This window comes from Arvicola amphibius, chromosome 5 (genome assembly GCF_903992535.2).
Source record: "Arvicola amphibius chromosome 5, mArvAmp1.2, whole genome shotgun sequence".
NCBI classification, from domain to species: domain Eukaryota; kingdom Metazoa; phylum Chordata; class Mammalia; order Rodentia; family Cricetidae; genus Arvicola; species Arvicola amphibius.
The window spans coordinates 112049292-112063379 of NC_052051.1; the positions used below are offsets into that span (position 1 = coordinate 112049292).

General features: G+C 44.5%; 1 protein-coding gene across 1 annotated transcript in view; it reads right to left on the minus strand.

The window, feature by feature from the left end:
• Etf1 (eukaryotic translation termination factor 1) overlaps window positions 1-12462 on the minus strand; it is a 32994-nt gene extending 20532 nt beyond the window's left edge. Inside the window, exons 1-2 of the mRNA XM_038330450.1 lie at window positions 12309-12462; window positions 12047-12150 (exon numbers count right to left, since the gene is read on the minus strand). Of these exons, the coding sequence (XP_038186378.1) occupies window positions 12047-12132 (86 nt within the window). The 5' untranslated portion in view covers window positions 12133-12150; window positions 12309-12462. The remainder of the gene's footprint in view (window positions 1-12046; window positions 12151-12308) is intronic.
• Window positions 12463-14088: the final 1626 nt, after the last annotated feature.

Below are 14088 nucleotides of genomic sequence, written 5' to 3' on the forward strand. Positions count from 1 at the left end.
TTCTTTTCCTAGATCATCTTTAAAGTGGGTTGGAGAGAGCTCTGTAGTTAAAGTATGTGCCTTGCCCTAGAAGATGGATATAGGGACTATGTGTAATCCCAGTGATCCTACAGCAAGATGGGAGGCAAAGAATGGAGGGTCTGGAAAGCTGGTGTGCACAGTGACAAACTATAAGAGGCCCAAGGCCAACACCCAAAGTTGTCTTCTGATCCTACAATGAGTGTGGGATGGCATCCCCAACAGAAGAAAAACACAGGTATCTTATGACTTTTGAGTACAGGTTTGGAATCATGCATATTCAGGCTTAGGCTCTAATCTGTTACTGGGCTATCTGACCCAAGAATTACCTAAATTCTTGCGAATCTTGCTATCTATTTACTTCACAAGGTCATGATGATTATGTAGGATGTGTTCAGTACAAGGCCTGAAGAGCAGAGAGTAAGTAATCACTAAATGGCAACTAGATCCTGACAGTCCCTCCCCACAGGCACAAGAGGTGAGCTCTCAAAGCCCCACAGGAACATTATTTGAACTTGGCTATGTCCACAGAGGTAGAGTGGACTTTGGTGAGTGGTAACCACTTTTCTAGGACAGTGGCACAACAGATTCAACATCATCTAAAACATCAAACAACCATACCAAAGAAATGGCCAAATCCTACATTTGTTGCACAGGTTCCATGGGGTATAAACCACTTCAAAGAGGCCTGCTACCTTGCCATAGGCTGGTGCTCTCGAGGGTAGAAATCATTTCCCCACACAGTGGCGGTAAAATACTTGAGGAATCAATAGTCTCTGACAACAAAAGCAAGGTCTTCTGTATACAGTATCTTAGCTACATTTATATATCTCTGTGTGAGAACATGTTTGGAGGTCAGCTCATTTATTTGTTACTGTGACAGTGTACATGGGGAGCTCAAAGAAACAACTTCTGGGAGTCACTTCTCTTTCACTTTAACACAGGTTTTGAAGATTCAACCCAGGTAACCAAGCTTGGACCCCAACACCTTTGTGATGTGGGAGGTCCTTCTGTATATGTGCTGCTTTTATTGGTTACTGTTCTGGCCGATGGCTTAGCAGAGTTAAGCCTGGCGGGAACTCTGAACAAAGATAGAGATAGAGAGAGAGAGAGTCAGGTAGACGCTATCCATGTAGCTGCTGAAGGAGAAAGACCCCCGCTGGAGCCTTACTGGTAGATCACAGCCTCATGGTGATACAAAGACTAATAGAAATGGGTTAATTTAAGATGTACGAGTTAGCCAGGAATATGCTTGAGCCATTGACCAAACAGTGTTGTAATTAATAGTTTCTATGATTACTCGGGTCTGAGTGGCCAGGAAACTAAAGAGCAGTCTCCTCCAACACCTCTGTTTGCCATTTTCAAGATGAGGTCTGCATATCCCTGCCTTTCCTGGAACTCACTCTGTAGGCCAGGCTGGCCTCAAATCCAGAGATCTGTCTGCCTCTGCCTTGAGTGCTGGGATTAAAGGTGAGAGCCAATGCACCGGTGCCAATATACTTTCTGATAAGCAGGCATCAGATGTTTTATTCAACTAAACACTTTCGACTCCAAGGTGGATAGATCTACTTATGTAAATCTTGGAACACTAAGAGTTGGGGGTAGTCTGGGCATGTAGTGAGATCCAGTCTCAATAAAGTCAGTCATTCCTTAGGTTTTTTTTTTTTTGGTTTCTCCGGACAGGGTTTCTCTATAGCTTTGGAGCCTGTCCTGGAACTAGCTCTCATATCCCAGGCTGGCCTTGAACTCAGAGATCCGCCTGCCTCTGCCTCCCGAGTGCTGGCCACCACCACTTGGCTTGAACACGTGCTATCTTTTTTGTATTGCTTTATAAATAATACCATTCAAAATTTCCACTTCCTCCCCTCTTCCCATTTCCCTCCTGTTCCCTCCTCCCGCTCCAGTCCTAAGAGAGGGCGGGGTACCCTGCCCTGTGGGAAGTCCAAGGCCCTACCCCGAACACATGCTATCTTAAAATAACTAATTGTCTCTCAGCTTCCACCTTACTAAAAAGATCAACCTGCCAGGTGTGGTAGATCTCTTTAAATTTGAGGCCAGCATGGTCTGTCCACACAGCAAGTTTGAAGCTGGTTTCGAACACAGATCCACCTGCGTCTGCCTCCCAAGGGTTAGGATTAAAGGAGGGCTAAGAAACCTTATCTTGAAAAACAAAAACCAGCGCTGGAGAGATGGTTAAGCGGCTGCTCTTCCAGAGGCCCCGCATTCAAGTCTCAAGTCACACTATGCAACCTCCGCTCCAGGGGCCCCAACACTCACATACAGGCATTCTTTCAGGAAAAATACCAATCCACAAAGATAAAATAAAGGCTAGGACACTATTTTACCCATAATAAACCCTAAACTTTTTTTTTCATTTGATTTTGAGGATCACCTTAAAGCCACTATCTACGATGCAGGTAAAGGGGTGGATAGAACTTGGTTAGAACACAAAATTAGAACTAGAAAATTAGTCATCGGGCTGGGAATGTAACTTAGTTGGTGGTAGCATGCAGGAGTTCCTGGGTTTGATCTCTAGCATCACATAAACAAGGTGTGGTGGCAGAAAGATCAGCTGCTTAGGGCCTACTTTGAGACCTTGTCTACAGAAAGAGAAGGGAGGGAAGATTAAAGATGGCTTAGTTAAAGTAATTTACTGTCAAGTCTTATGACCTGACATCAATCCCTGGCGCTCACCTGGTGGAGGAAAGAAGTGACTCCCACAAGCAGTCCTGACAGCAGGCATGTCACACATGCCCGCCCGCATATACTCCCGATGCTTGTAGGTATAGAATGATTTAATGTAGCAGCCATTTTCCAGTAGTTTACAAGGATCATCTTAGCATTTTATCGCCCAAAGCAGACCACTCTATCCTCTAAAATAAAAACACACTTGGTAATAGCCACCCTTACTAACAGAACATCCCAACACTACATACTGGAATATTCCACCAGGAAGTAGCAGAAGTTGGAAAATTTCTCTAGTTTTGTCAAAACAATGCACTACAAGGAGACAGCAATCTCAATCAATGTTAGGATCTCACTATCAGTGCTCTAGTTAGGAAAGTATAAAGGGATGACGACGAGCCTTTCTTGACCAATGTGTGTTTTGAAATAAAGGAAAAACACAACTCTCAGCCAGGCGGTGATAGCACTGTCTTTAATTCCAGCACTAGGGAGGCAGAGGCAGGCAGCTCTCAGTGAATTCAAAGCCAGCCTGGTCTGAGTGAGTTCCAGGACAGGCTTCAAAGCAACACAGAGAAACCCTGTCTTGAAACAAACAAAAAAGCACAACTCTCCCATTAACTGTCTTTTGAATACACACTTCCCTCACCATCGATGCTCATTAAGAACAACATGTTAAGGCTGGAGTAAGAGCACTTGCTGCTCTTCCAGAGGACCTGAGTCCAATCCACAAATCCACACCAAGCAGCTCACAACTGCCTTTAACTCCAGGGTAATCTGGCATCTTCATGCATCTGCACACACATATTCATTTATTTATCAGAATAAATTAAATCTAAACAACAACAACCAACAGAATTTTGGGGCCTAAGACTATACAGCTTAGTGGAAGAACACTTGCCCAGCATTCAAGGTCATGGGTTCAATTTCCAATAATTCAAAAAGATTTTAACTGCTTCAATCCTCTGTACAATACAAGAATGACCCACAGCAGCTATGGGGTACCCTGGGAAGTAGAGACAAGAGGGCCAGTTTCAGAGATCTTATCTCAAAATAATGAAACATCCCAATTGTAACAGTTTTATTCTATGTTGTGTAGAGCGGCGGGCTGCTTCCAGTCCTAGCTTTACCCGAAATAATTACACGGAAACTGTATTCTTTTAAACACTGCTTGGCCCATTAGTTTCAGCCTCTTATTGGTTAATTTTCATATCTTGCTTTAACCCATATTTAGTAATCAGTGTAGCACCACGAAGTGGTGGCTTACCAGTAAGGATCTTAACCTGTGTTCATCTCAGAGAGGAGAGCTATGGCATCTGCCTGAGACTTTTGCCTGACTCGGCTTTCTTTCTCCTGCAATTCTGTTCTGTCTACTCCACCTACCTAATTTTCTGTCCTATTAAAGGGCCAAGGCAGTTTCTTTTTTAACCAATGAAAGTAACACATAGACAGATGACCCTCCTCCATCAATTCTACCATGCCAAAGAGTCTCCAGCCACATAATACAACACCAATGCCCAAGCCAACTTTTTTGCAGTGCCTTGTACACACTAGGCAAGCACAAAGTAATCTTTTCTTTTGAGAAAGGGTCTCATTGCTCAGGTTGGCCTTGAAGGTTAGTCTCCCCACTATTGGGATTACAAGTGTGGGCTCAGCTACTTTATTACTTAGCATGCATGGTAACAATCCTTAAAAAAAAAAAAAAGGCAAAAAGAAAAACCCAGTTTTTTAAATGCTGAACCATCTCTCCAGCCCCTCAAAGTAACATTTTTTAAACACCTGCCTTGCTAAGATACTTTCTAATTTTTGTCCAAGTAGTTACCTTATTCTTTTTTAATAGTATCCAATATGTCATTTAAGACTATAATTTGGGCTTGTGACTACTGCCTGAAATCACAGAACTTGGAAGGTAAAAAAGAAAAAAGGTCCCCCTAAAAAAACCACACAACTTTTATTACATGTATTTACTTTTGTGTGTGTGTCTGCGTGTATCAGTTCCAAGAACAGAATTTAGGTCCTGATGTTTAGCCTCAAGCATCTTTATCCACTGAGCCAGCTCATGAGCCCCCACTTTCTCAATTTATTTTATACATTTTTCTTAAATACCTGTCTAACTCACTACAAAGGGTTTGATAAGCTTGACTGATTAACAGTAAAAAAGCATTTGTGGATTTAATTTTTGATGTGTGGATAAAATCGTAACTTGAAGGTCACAGACATGGTGGGATGGAGCCATGGCAGGTCAGTGGTAGAATACTTGTGTAGGATGAGCTAAGTCCTGGATTTGATCTCCAAGCAGTACCACAAATACAAATAAAAGACACAGCGGGAAAAAGACAAAACCCCTGACAAAGGTCATTCCCCTTAAAGGAGATTTTAGAAGATCAACAATAATGCGACAAGAGTAAACCACAGTCCTAGCCAGGGTCATGTCTGCAGGCCCAGCTACTCAAGAGGTTAAAGTTGATGATCACTTAACTCACAAACTCAAAATTAGCCTGATGCACACCCTTAATCCCCGCATGAGGCAGCGGCAGGTGCATCTCTGAGTTTGAGGACAGCTTGGTCTACATAGCACGTTCCAGGACAGCCAGGACTACACAGAGAAACCCTGCTAGGGATGGAGGTGGGGAGGATGGAGACATAGCTAGCCTGACCTTGCCAACACAAATAAGAGGGGACCTCTTTCTCTCTATCAACCCAAGACACCAGACATAAAAGCAAAGTTAATCTAGAACTCAGGAGGCAGAGGCAAGTGGATCTCCGTGAGTTCAAGGGCCTGGTCTACAGATCGAGTTCCAGGACAGTCAGGGCTACACAGAGAAAACCCTATTTTGGAAAACAAAAACCAAACCAAAAATCAAGGAAGCCTTAAAGGATCAATGTTAGATGCCTATAATCCTGCACTTGGGAGGCTGAGGCAGTGGGATTGTAAGGAGTTCAAGACTAGTCTAGTCTGAATAACAAGGCAAAACTTTGTCTCAAGACACCAAGTCTAGGCCAACGGTCCCAGGTTATCAGAATGACCACAAAGAGTTTCCAGGAACCCAAACATGCCAAGTCCTGTGAACCTAGTAGGAAGGGCTGCAACAAGAGTAAAGATAGTAGCCAAGCGTCCAAAGCAGGTCAAATGGCAATGTTAAAGCCTGCTATTAGAGGCAGTCTCACGGAGCTCTCGGTGCCTGAGCGGGAAGCCATATAATTTATAACCTCATGGAAAAGAGCTTCGAACCTTCCAACCCCCCTCCACTCCCTCTTAAGATAGCAGGCTGCGAAAGAATGAAAAGACACCTACAGAATGTATCCTAGGAGAAGATTCTATTCTGAGATTCCTGGAGAATGGGCTGGACTCAGAAATCTCTGCTGGAGATGATCAACTGGACGGACAGACCTGATAATGGGCAGGCAAAAATTTTCCTTCCCACTCTTCAAGCAGACTCCAACAAGTATCTTACAAGCAAGTTATCTTACTAGAACTAGCATGCAAGTACTCTTTCAAGCCCTAGTTCAAAGAACCCTCTTGTTAAAGGGTACATCCAATTGGTCTATGTGGTATGGCAGGAAGGATAGAAAAATAAAAATACCTTACTACATTCCGCCGTAAATGCATGCTAACACTGTACACTTGCTTACTGAAGAATGCGTCTAGAGATCTCCCTTCCCTGGAAGGATTAAGTACATCTCCTATCGCAATGTGTGTCAAGACTCGAAACTCAAAGAGTGTTTGTTCATTAGATCCACAGGACATAGGACTCCTGAACAGAATACTCCAGCACTTAGGACTAGTTCTGAATTAAGACACTTGGAGGGCTACCCGAGGAAGACTACCACATCCTAATTGGATGCGCTCATCACTCCCCTTCCTTCCTCTGTGTGCAATTACTCTCCACCAAATTTTTTGAGACTCACCCTGAACATGCTAAGCAAGTACTCTATCACTGAATTGTATCACAAGACTGCTTTTTACATTTTATTTTGAGTCAGAATGTCAGTTATCCAGGCAGACTTTGAACATGCAACTTCCTGCCTCAGCTTCCCAGGTAGCTAAAATCACTCCCGTGCCACTAGAGCTAGCTCCTGTAAGATATTTCTAAATATCAATGGATATAACAGGACTAACAGAGAAACCCTGTGTAACAGCCCTGGCTGCCTGGAACTCACTTTGTACACCAGGCTGGCCTTGAAGTTACAGAAATCTGCCTGACTCTGCCTTGCAAATTCTGGTATTAAAGGCATGAGCTACCACTGCCCAGCACAATCCAAGATTTCTATGCATAGTTAAATACATATAACCTATCATATGTCAAACAAGTCTCTGCAACTGGTTTTATATTCACCTCTCCCTGAATCATAAATATTCAGATTCTTGACTCTTCTCCTGTTTTTCATTTTAAAATCTAAGATGGGACATGGCACACAAGACAAAGGGAAGAATGAAAGCTCTTTCAGAGCCTGAATCTCTAGTGGCTTAGGTAGATACAGGAAAGCCTGGAAGATAGCTGCCAAGTCTGAAACAGGCCAGCAGTAAAAACTGAGCAAGATTCTTCCTTAACCCCCAAAGACTCAGAGCTCAAGTTGTGGCTTAGTAACAGGGTAACTGCCAGAAATGGACAGGCCTTGAGTTCAACCACTAGCAGCAAAACCAGTATCTTTAAAAATGGCTTGGAACAGCCGGGCGGTGGTGGCGCACGCCTTTAATCCCAGCACTCGGGAGGCAGAGGCAGGCGGATCTCTGTGAGTTCGAGGCCAGCCTGGTCTACAAGAGCTAGCTCCAGGACAGGCTCTAAAGCTGCAGAGAAACCCTGTCTCGAAAAACCAAAAAAAAAAAAAAAAAAAAAAAAAAATGGCTTGGAACATTCATTCAGTGCTTGTTTGCAACCCTCAGTTCAATCTCCAGCACTCTTCCTCCCAATATATATTTGCAAATGCACGGAGTGTGCAAAACAAGAAGGAATGGAGGAAGGGATGGAAAGAGGTACGAGATGAGGAGAAAGAAGACTGAATGACTGTAAGCTATCACTCTTAAGACTTTCTTTTTGGAGAGAAGTGCTGAAAATCATACACACTAGCTTTGTAACTGTGTCATCAAGTAGGATCTTAGCCAATGTATCACCTGAGTCACAACCACGCCTTCAAGAATATGAAAAGCTTACTTCCCTACACTCTTCTTTAAGAAGCCCTTACTACTTTCTGGGTGTGTCTTACTTTCTTCTGAGTAACACAGTCCCTTAATCCGCATGCTTAAACCTTATTAAAAAATCTTTAAAATCCAAATTTAGCCTCATTTAAAAAAGAATATTGAGAAATGAATAAAACCAAAAACTACCTGAAATTCACTAGTTTGAGAATGTTCTGCTGGGCAGTGGTGGCACACCTTTAATCCCAACACTGGGGAGGCAGAGGCCAAGTGAATCTTTGAGTTCAAGGCCAACCTAGGATACACAGAGTTCCAGGACAGCTAGGGCTACACAGAGAAAACCTTGTCTCCAAAAAGAAAATGTTTCTTTTATTAAGAGGAGAAAGATGTTTACAGAAGGGTCTCCTGTAGTCAACTGACCTTGAACTCGGGGCCATTTCTTTTCCCAGCAGCTAGAGTAATGAACTGTTCATGGTGGCTCATTCCTATAATTGCAGCATTTGGGAGATCGAGGCAGAAAGATCAAGAGTACAAGTTCAACCAGGAACACAGGAGACCTTATCTCAAAATAGAAAAACAAAAAGGCCTAGAAACCGCTGTAAGTTCCCTATTTGAAACCAGGTGTGGTTCAACTCATGTGGCACTGGATCCAGTTTTGGTAATGTACATGTTTTTCCTTATAAGGCAACTATGGGGAATATACTAAGAGTAATCATAAAGAGCTAAACTTATACAGGGTAAGTGCTAAGGGAGGTTTATATGTAAGAAAACAACTGGCTGCTTATCCTATTAGCCCATCTAAACAGGAACACTTCAAACCGGCTCACACACCATGTGCTATAAAACCAGTCCACCAAATTTCTCCTTCAGTAGTTGGCCTTTGTAGATGTAATTCCACAACAATACAACCTGCTGGACTCAGAGTAATTTTTAAGACTAGTCTTGTAGATTTTGGAAAAGACAGTTTTCCAAAGCAGCATACTGGTTCACAAACTAGAATGTGGATTACTATGCAGTTACACATGTGTAAACCAAGCTCAGAATTATAGGTCAAAGAGGCCGGCCTCTGTAGTTTGTTTGATGCTTAGCGTGTCTTACATTTTCACACTCTGACATTCAAGACAACAAGTTATCTAAGCTCTCGGCCTCAGCTGCTTTGTGTATCAACTGGTGACATTTGTTGTTGTGAACATTAAAAAGCATCTATGACAAAGCGCTCAGTCAATCATGTTGTGGTGACTTCATCCTGTCAATGTATTTTAACTATTGAGTCCATTTTGGGGTAGCTCTTTTTAAGCTACTCTACATTTGTTATATATCAAAAGATAACCTCATAATGACTGAGTAAACTTCAAAATAACTCGGGCAAATTTTAAAAAGTAGTGTTTAGGCTGAGAATGGTGACAGCATATACGAGCAGAGACACACACATCTCTGTGAGCTAGAGGCCATCCTCGGCTATATATCAAATTCGATGCCAGCCAGGGCAACATAGTAAGAATGTAACTCAAAAAATTTGGGGCCCTGATGACTTGCATTCCAGCCTCAGAATGTGACTTAAAGTAGAAGGAGAAAACCAACTAACACCACAAAGTTGTCCTTTGACCGCTACAAATACCCATGCACACACACAAAGAAGTTAAAAGAAAGCTAATGGGGCCCACATCCTAAACCTGCCCACAAGTTCCTATTTACTTCTGAGATAATTCTATGCATGTTAAACTGGGGCACCTCTAAAGACTGACACATATGGATCTATTTTGCCATTTGTCTTTAAGGTTCATCACAATCATCCTAAAAATATTTTAATATTAGCCAGGCTCGTCCTATAACCTCAGCACCTGGGGGATAGAGGCAGATCAGAAGTCAGGCCAGCTTCAGCCAGCCACATAATGAGTTGGAGGCCAGCTTGGTTTACAAAACCATTAAAATTTTCAGGGGGGGAGGGGCACTTAAAATTAACTCAGCCATGAGAATGAAATCTTGCCATTTCCCAAAAGAAACTGATACATAGCAAGAAAGTTCTGAGTCACATACAACAAACTTTTGATTACCTGACAAACAACTGAGATTTTAGCATTTCCATGGGTTCGAGGTGCAACCAGATCCTGGCTAAATTATTAAGCAAAGCAGGAAAAGATTATAAATTACATTACTTGTTTAGAGGAAGAGCCCCTAGCTAATTTAGACAGCGTAATCCTGTCTAACATACTCTTTAGCATGCTTCAAACTTTACTGAACTTTTCTAAACTAGAAAATAAAGTTTCCAAAGACTTTTAAGAGAGTCTTAACACTTTCAAGTAGTTAGGAACTATGGCTAGGAACAAATCTAAGAATGAGATCAACTAGGAGAAAGAAAAGTAGCTTTTTTTTTTTTTTTACGCCTTCAATGTTAACTTCACTCAAACGAGCAAACTAGTAAAAGAATTCATATTGAAACTGCTTCAGAGAATGTACTATATCCAAATTCTAATAAAAGAACCCTAAATGAAAGCATTGAGATAACCTACAGGTTCAAGTCCATCTTGAAACAGTGTCGCAGGAGGCATCCATAAATGAGTACCCCACAGAAAGCTTTAAGGAACAACAAAAGGATGCCTACTGAAACAACCTGGCTAATTCTTGGCGACCTAATGAATCATGACCTCTAGTAACATTCCTATATGATTTTCACATTTGGGCTTATTTTTTTCTCACTCTCCACACGACACAAGTTCCTATGAGAAAGTCTTTATATTCCATTTAAAACAAAACACCCTAAGAAATAACAACAAAAGCATCTATCTAACCTCATCTCAAGATTTTACACTACATCAAAGGGATGAGCAAAGACCTTCAGGCTGATCTTTCAAATGTCTAATCCCAAACAGAAATTAGAGCTGCTCGTTTATTAAGAATGAGACACCAAAGCAAAAGCATCCGGCTCTAAAACCATGAACTTTGGTAGAATGAAGCAGAATCCACCTAAAAAGTTAATGAGTTGGGTGCCAACGTTGTCATCACACAACTGTCAGACACAACTTCAGTGACAAACTCGGGCTGAAACTCAGAATGTCTCAACTGTGGGCTGTTCAACTTCCCACATGGCCTGGAAGAAAGGCACTGTTACAACTATGCTCTGGAGTGCAGCAATATATAACGTTCCACTTTTAGGGTGCCGGGAAGCCAAACAGTAAAAAGTTTCTATAACTGGGAAAGTAAATACAGCAATACAAGGAAGCAACACAAATACCTCTGGCAAACTCAAAAAGCAAACATATGGCTACTTTCAACCTAGCTTGTTCACCCAGGAATGAACACACTAACAAATTCTTATAAAAACTTACGGAGCCGGGAAGCTCCCTTTAAGTAAGTTTTGAATTTCCACAGCATTATTAATCCATCAGGAAACTCGACAATGACATTCCCAAGAAGTTACAAAGAAAAGCCGACAAGGACGCTAATGTTATGGTTCCTATCAAACAGTCTCATTACCTGGAATTATCTTGAATGAGCATACAACAAATTTGTTAACAAAAAAAAAAACAAAAACAAAAACAAAAAACACACCACCAGCCCATCCAGCACACGCTGGCATTTTCGGTTTATAGATGAGTCTTGGAACAGCCAAAACCAGGAAGCCCCGGGGAAATTAGAAAACTTAGGGAAAGTCGGAGAGGTCTAGGACCCAGACAAATAAAGGTGAGCCGGGAAGATCTCCCTTGGCCAACTCTCCTTTACAGCCCCCATCAAAACTTCACCCACACGGGACTTGAAAGTCCAAGTGGGGGAGGCCATTTTAATGAGGCCTGGCTGAGGAACGTGAAGCGAGAGTAAGATAGAAAATCAGGGTAGGGCGTTCGGAAAGGAGCGCCAAGTACTTTACCCCAACAGCACCCAAGTCGCGTGGCAGCACAAGGAGCCCGAAAAGTGAGGAGCTGGATTTAAGGGCTCGAGAGTGGTACAAAAGTCGCAGGGGCTTTCTCCAGAGAGGGGACCGAGTGATCTGAGCCGTGGGAGCCGGCTCCTTACCCCCAGAGGGTGGGGGGAGGACTCTTTCCCGGCCAGCAGCGCCGACCCTCGCCCTCCAGTCAGAGGCTACTACCCGGAGGTCTAAAGGCGGGAGTTGGCTAGTGCCGGGTTCTCCCCATCCGGCCATGCGGGGTGGGGGCGGCCATCCTGAGGGTCCCGGATCCAAGAGTGCAGGGGGGTGGCGGACGTGGCGCTCACCCGCGGGCCGCCTCCAAGCTCTTAATGAGCTTCTTGATCTTCCAGATCTCCACGTTCCTATCGGCAGCACTGGGGTCGTCCGCCATCTTCTCGCCTCCTCCTCCCTAGAGCGGCCCGGCGGGGCCCGGAGACACCAAGACCACAGAGTTAGCGCCGCCGCTGGGGCAGAGAGGCCCCCTTCGTCGCCACCCCCCGAGCTGCCCTCTCCTCCCGCCCCGACAACCCGCGGCATCGGGCGCCGGCTTTCCCACGCCCGCTTTACCTAGGGGCCCAGTGCTGGGCGGTAGCGGCTGCTCCTCCCCGGCGGCGGCTCCGCGGCGGCGGCGGCTCTGACGTAGGACACCGGCTCCCTCTCTCCAGGCAGCTGCATGTGTTGCAATCCGCTCACATGGGGCCTCTGATCTCACTTCCTCCGCCAGGGGCGGAGTGGAAGGCGGCGGGCGGAAGGGAGGGGGCCGGTGCGTCGCACAGAGGCTCTGCGCGCGCCGCGACTTCCCATTGGCTCTCGCGCCTCCGCTTACAAGAGGCCTTCTGATTGGCTGCCTCTGCGGCCGCGCTGCCTTGTGAGGTGTAGGCCGGGGAGCGGGAAGCACCGCCTCCGTTCCGGCCCCGCCGGCCTTGGAGGAGGAAGCGGGCGGACTCTCGTGCTTTTTCTCGGCTTCTATGGGCTGGAATGGCGGTGGCTCTTAAAGGGCGCGAGAGAGTGGTCGTTGTCTTCCGTTCTTTGCCCCTTCACCTGAACGGACACCTGAAGCTCTGCCGCGCAGAATCTGGTTACTCGGACCGACTCCTATGTACGTGCGAGTGGTCAAAGGTGTTTGGAAAGCTCAGAGGATGTCTCTCCGCCGTTCAGCTTTGTCGCTGACCCAAGTGCGGTGCACCTGCGTGTATCGTGGCTTCGCGAACAAAAGTTCAAAATCCTGGCCTCTAGGTCTGGATCAGGAGCTTCACCGAGGCTGGAGCCGATCGGCTGCGCTGGAGTGAAAGACGGTTTCCTGTCGTTTCAGTGCTACTGTGGGTTTATTGTGGTTCTGGGACTTTTGGGGGTTGAAGGGTTGTCTGAGGTTGGAGACCCAAGGTATCTGAGAGCATGCGTGTTTTGTTAACTGTTGAGCGTGGAGGTGGGGAGAACGTTGGCAACGTTAGAACTGTCAACGAGTTAAGCTTTCCAGTTGTCTGTCTCCAACTTCACAAATTGTGTGCACTCAAAAGATTTGAACTCCGAGCAAGTTGTTGAACTCTAGTTTTTCTAGAAAGCGGTGAATCGAGTAATATTAACTTTAATGGAATTCACAGTTTAGTTGAGCTTATAACCGCTCATAAGGTTTTTTTCCGAGATGGGTTTCTTCGTAGACCAGGTTGGCCTTGAACTCAGAGAGCCACACCTCTCTACCTCTATTACTGGGATTAAAGGCGTGAGCCACCGCTGCTTGGCAACCGTTCGTAATTTTTATAACTTCCTTTGTTGGCCTCAAAATCCGGGCAGTACTCCTGCGTCAGCCTTCAGAATGATGGGGTTACAGGTGTGAACCAGTAATCCCAGCCGATCTGTATATTTTGTGTATTAAAATAATCGGATATGAGAGTATATGACAAGGAATCTAATTCTGAAATAAAGCGTGGAGGGTGAGTAAATTAGGAGTCTAATATATTTGAGGAGCTATAAAACTGACAGTGTGCTGCAGCCACAGGAGGAGAGGTGATCCAGGAACTTTTTAAGCCAAACATAGCATTTGGAAAGCAAAGCGGGTAGGTTCATTTGTAGTAGCAGCAAGAACAAGAGACAAGCCCAGAGCTCATGACTCTCCTAGACCCTCATTAGGCTGTTATTCTGTATCTTTTGTACTATCCTCTGGAATGGATAAGGTGTGTCCTCCTGTTCTGTGAGCCACTCTAGCAAGTTGTCAAATCCAGCAAGGTCCCATTTGTCAGGTTCAGCCTGGAACTCTTACTAGGCATCCAAAGTAGACCTACAGATGCTGAACTTGTGGGATCTAGTGCTAACTCCTGGTGGTGTCAGGATTGGACATAAAGGTACCCAG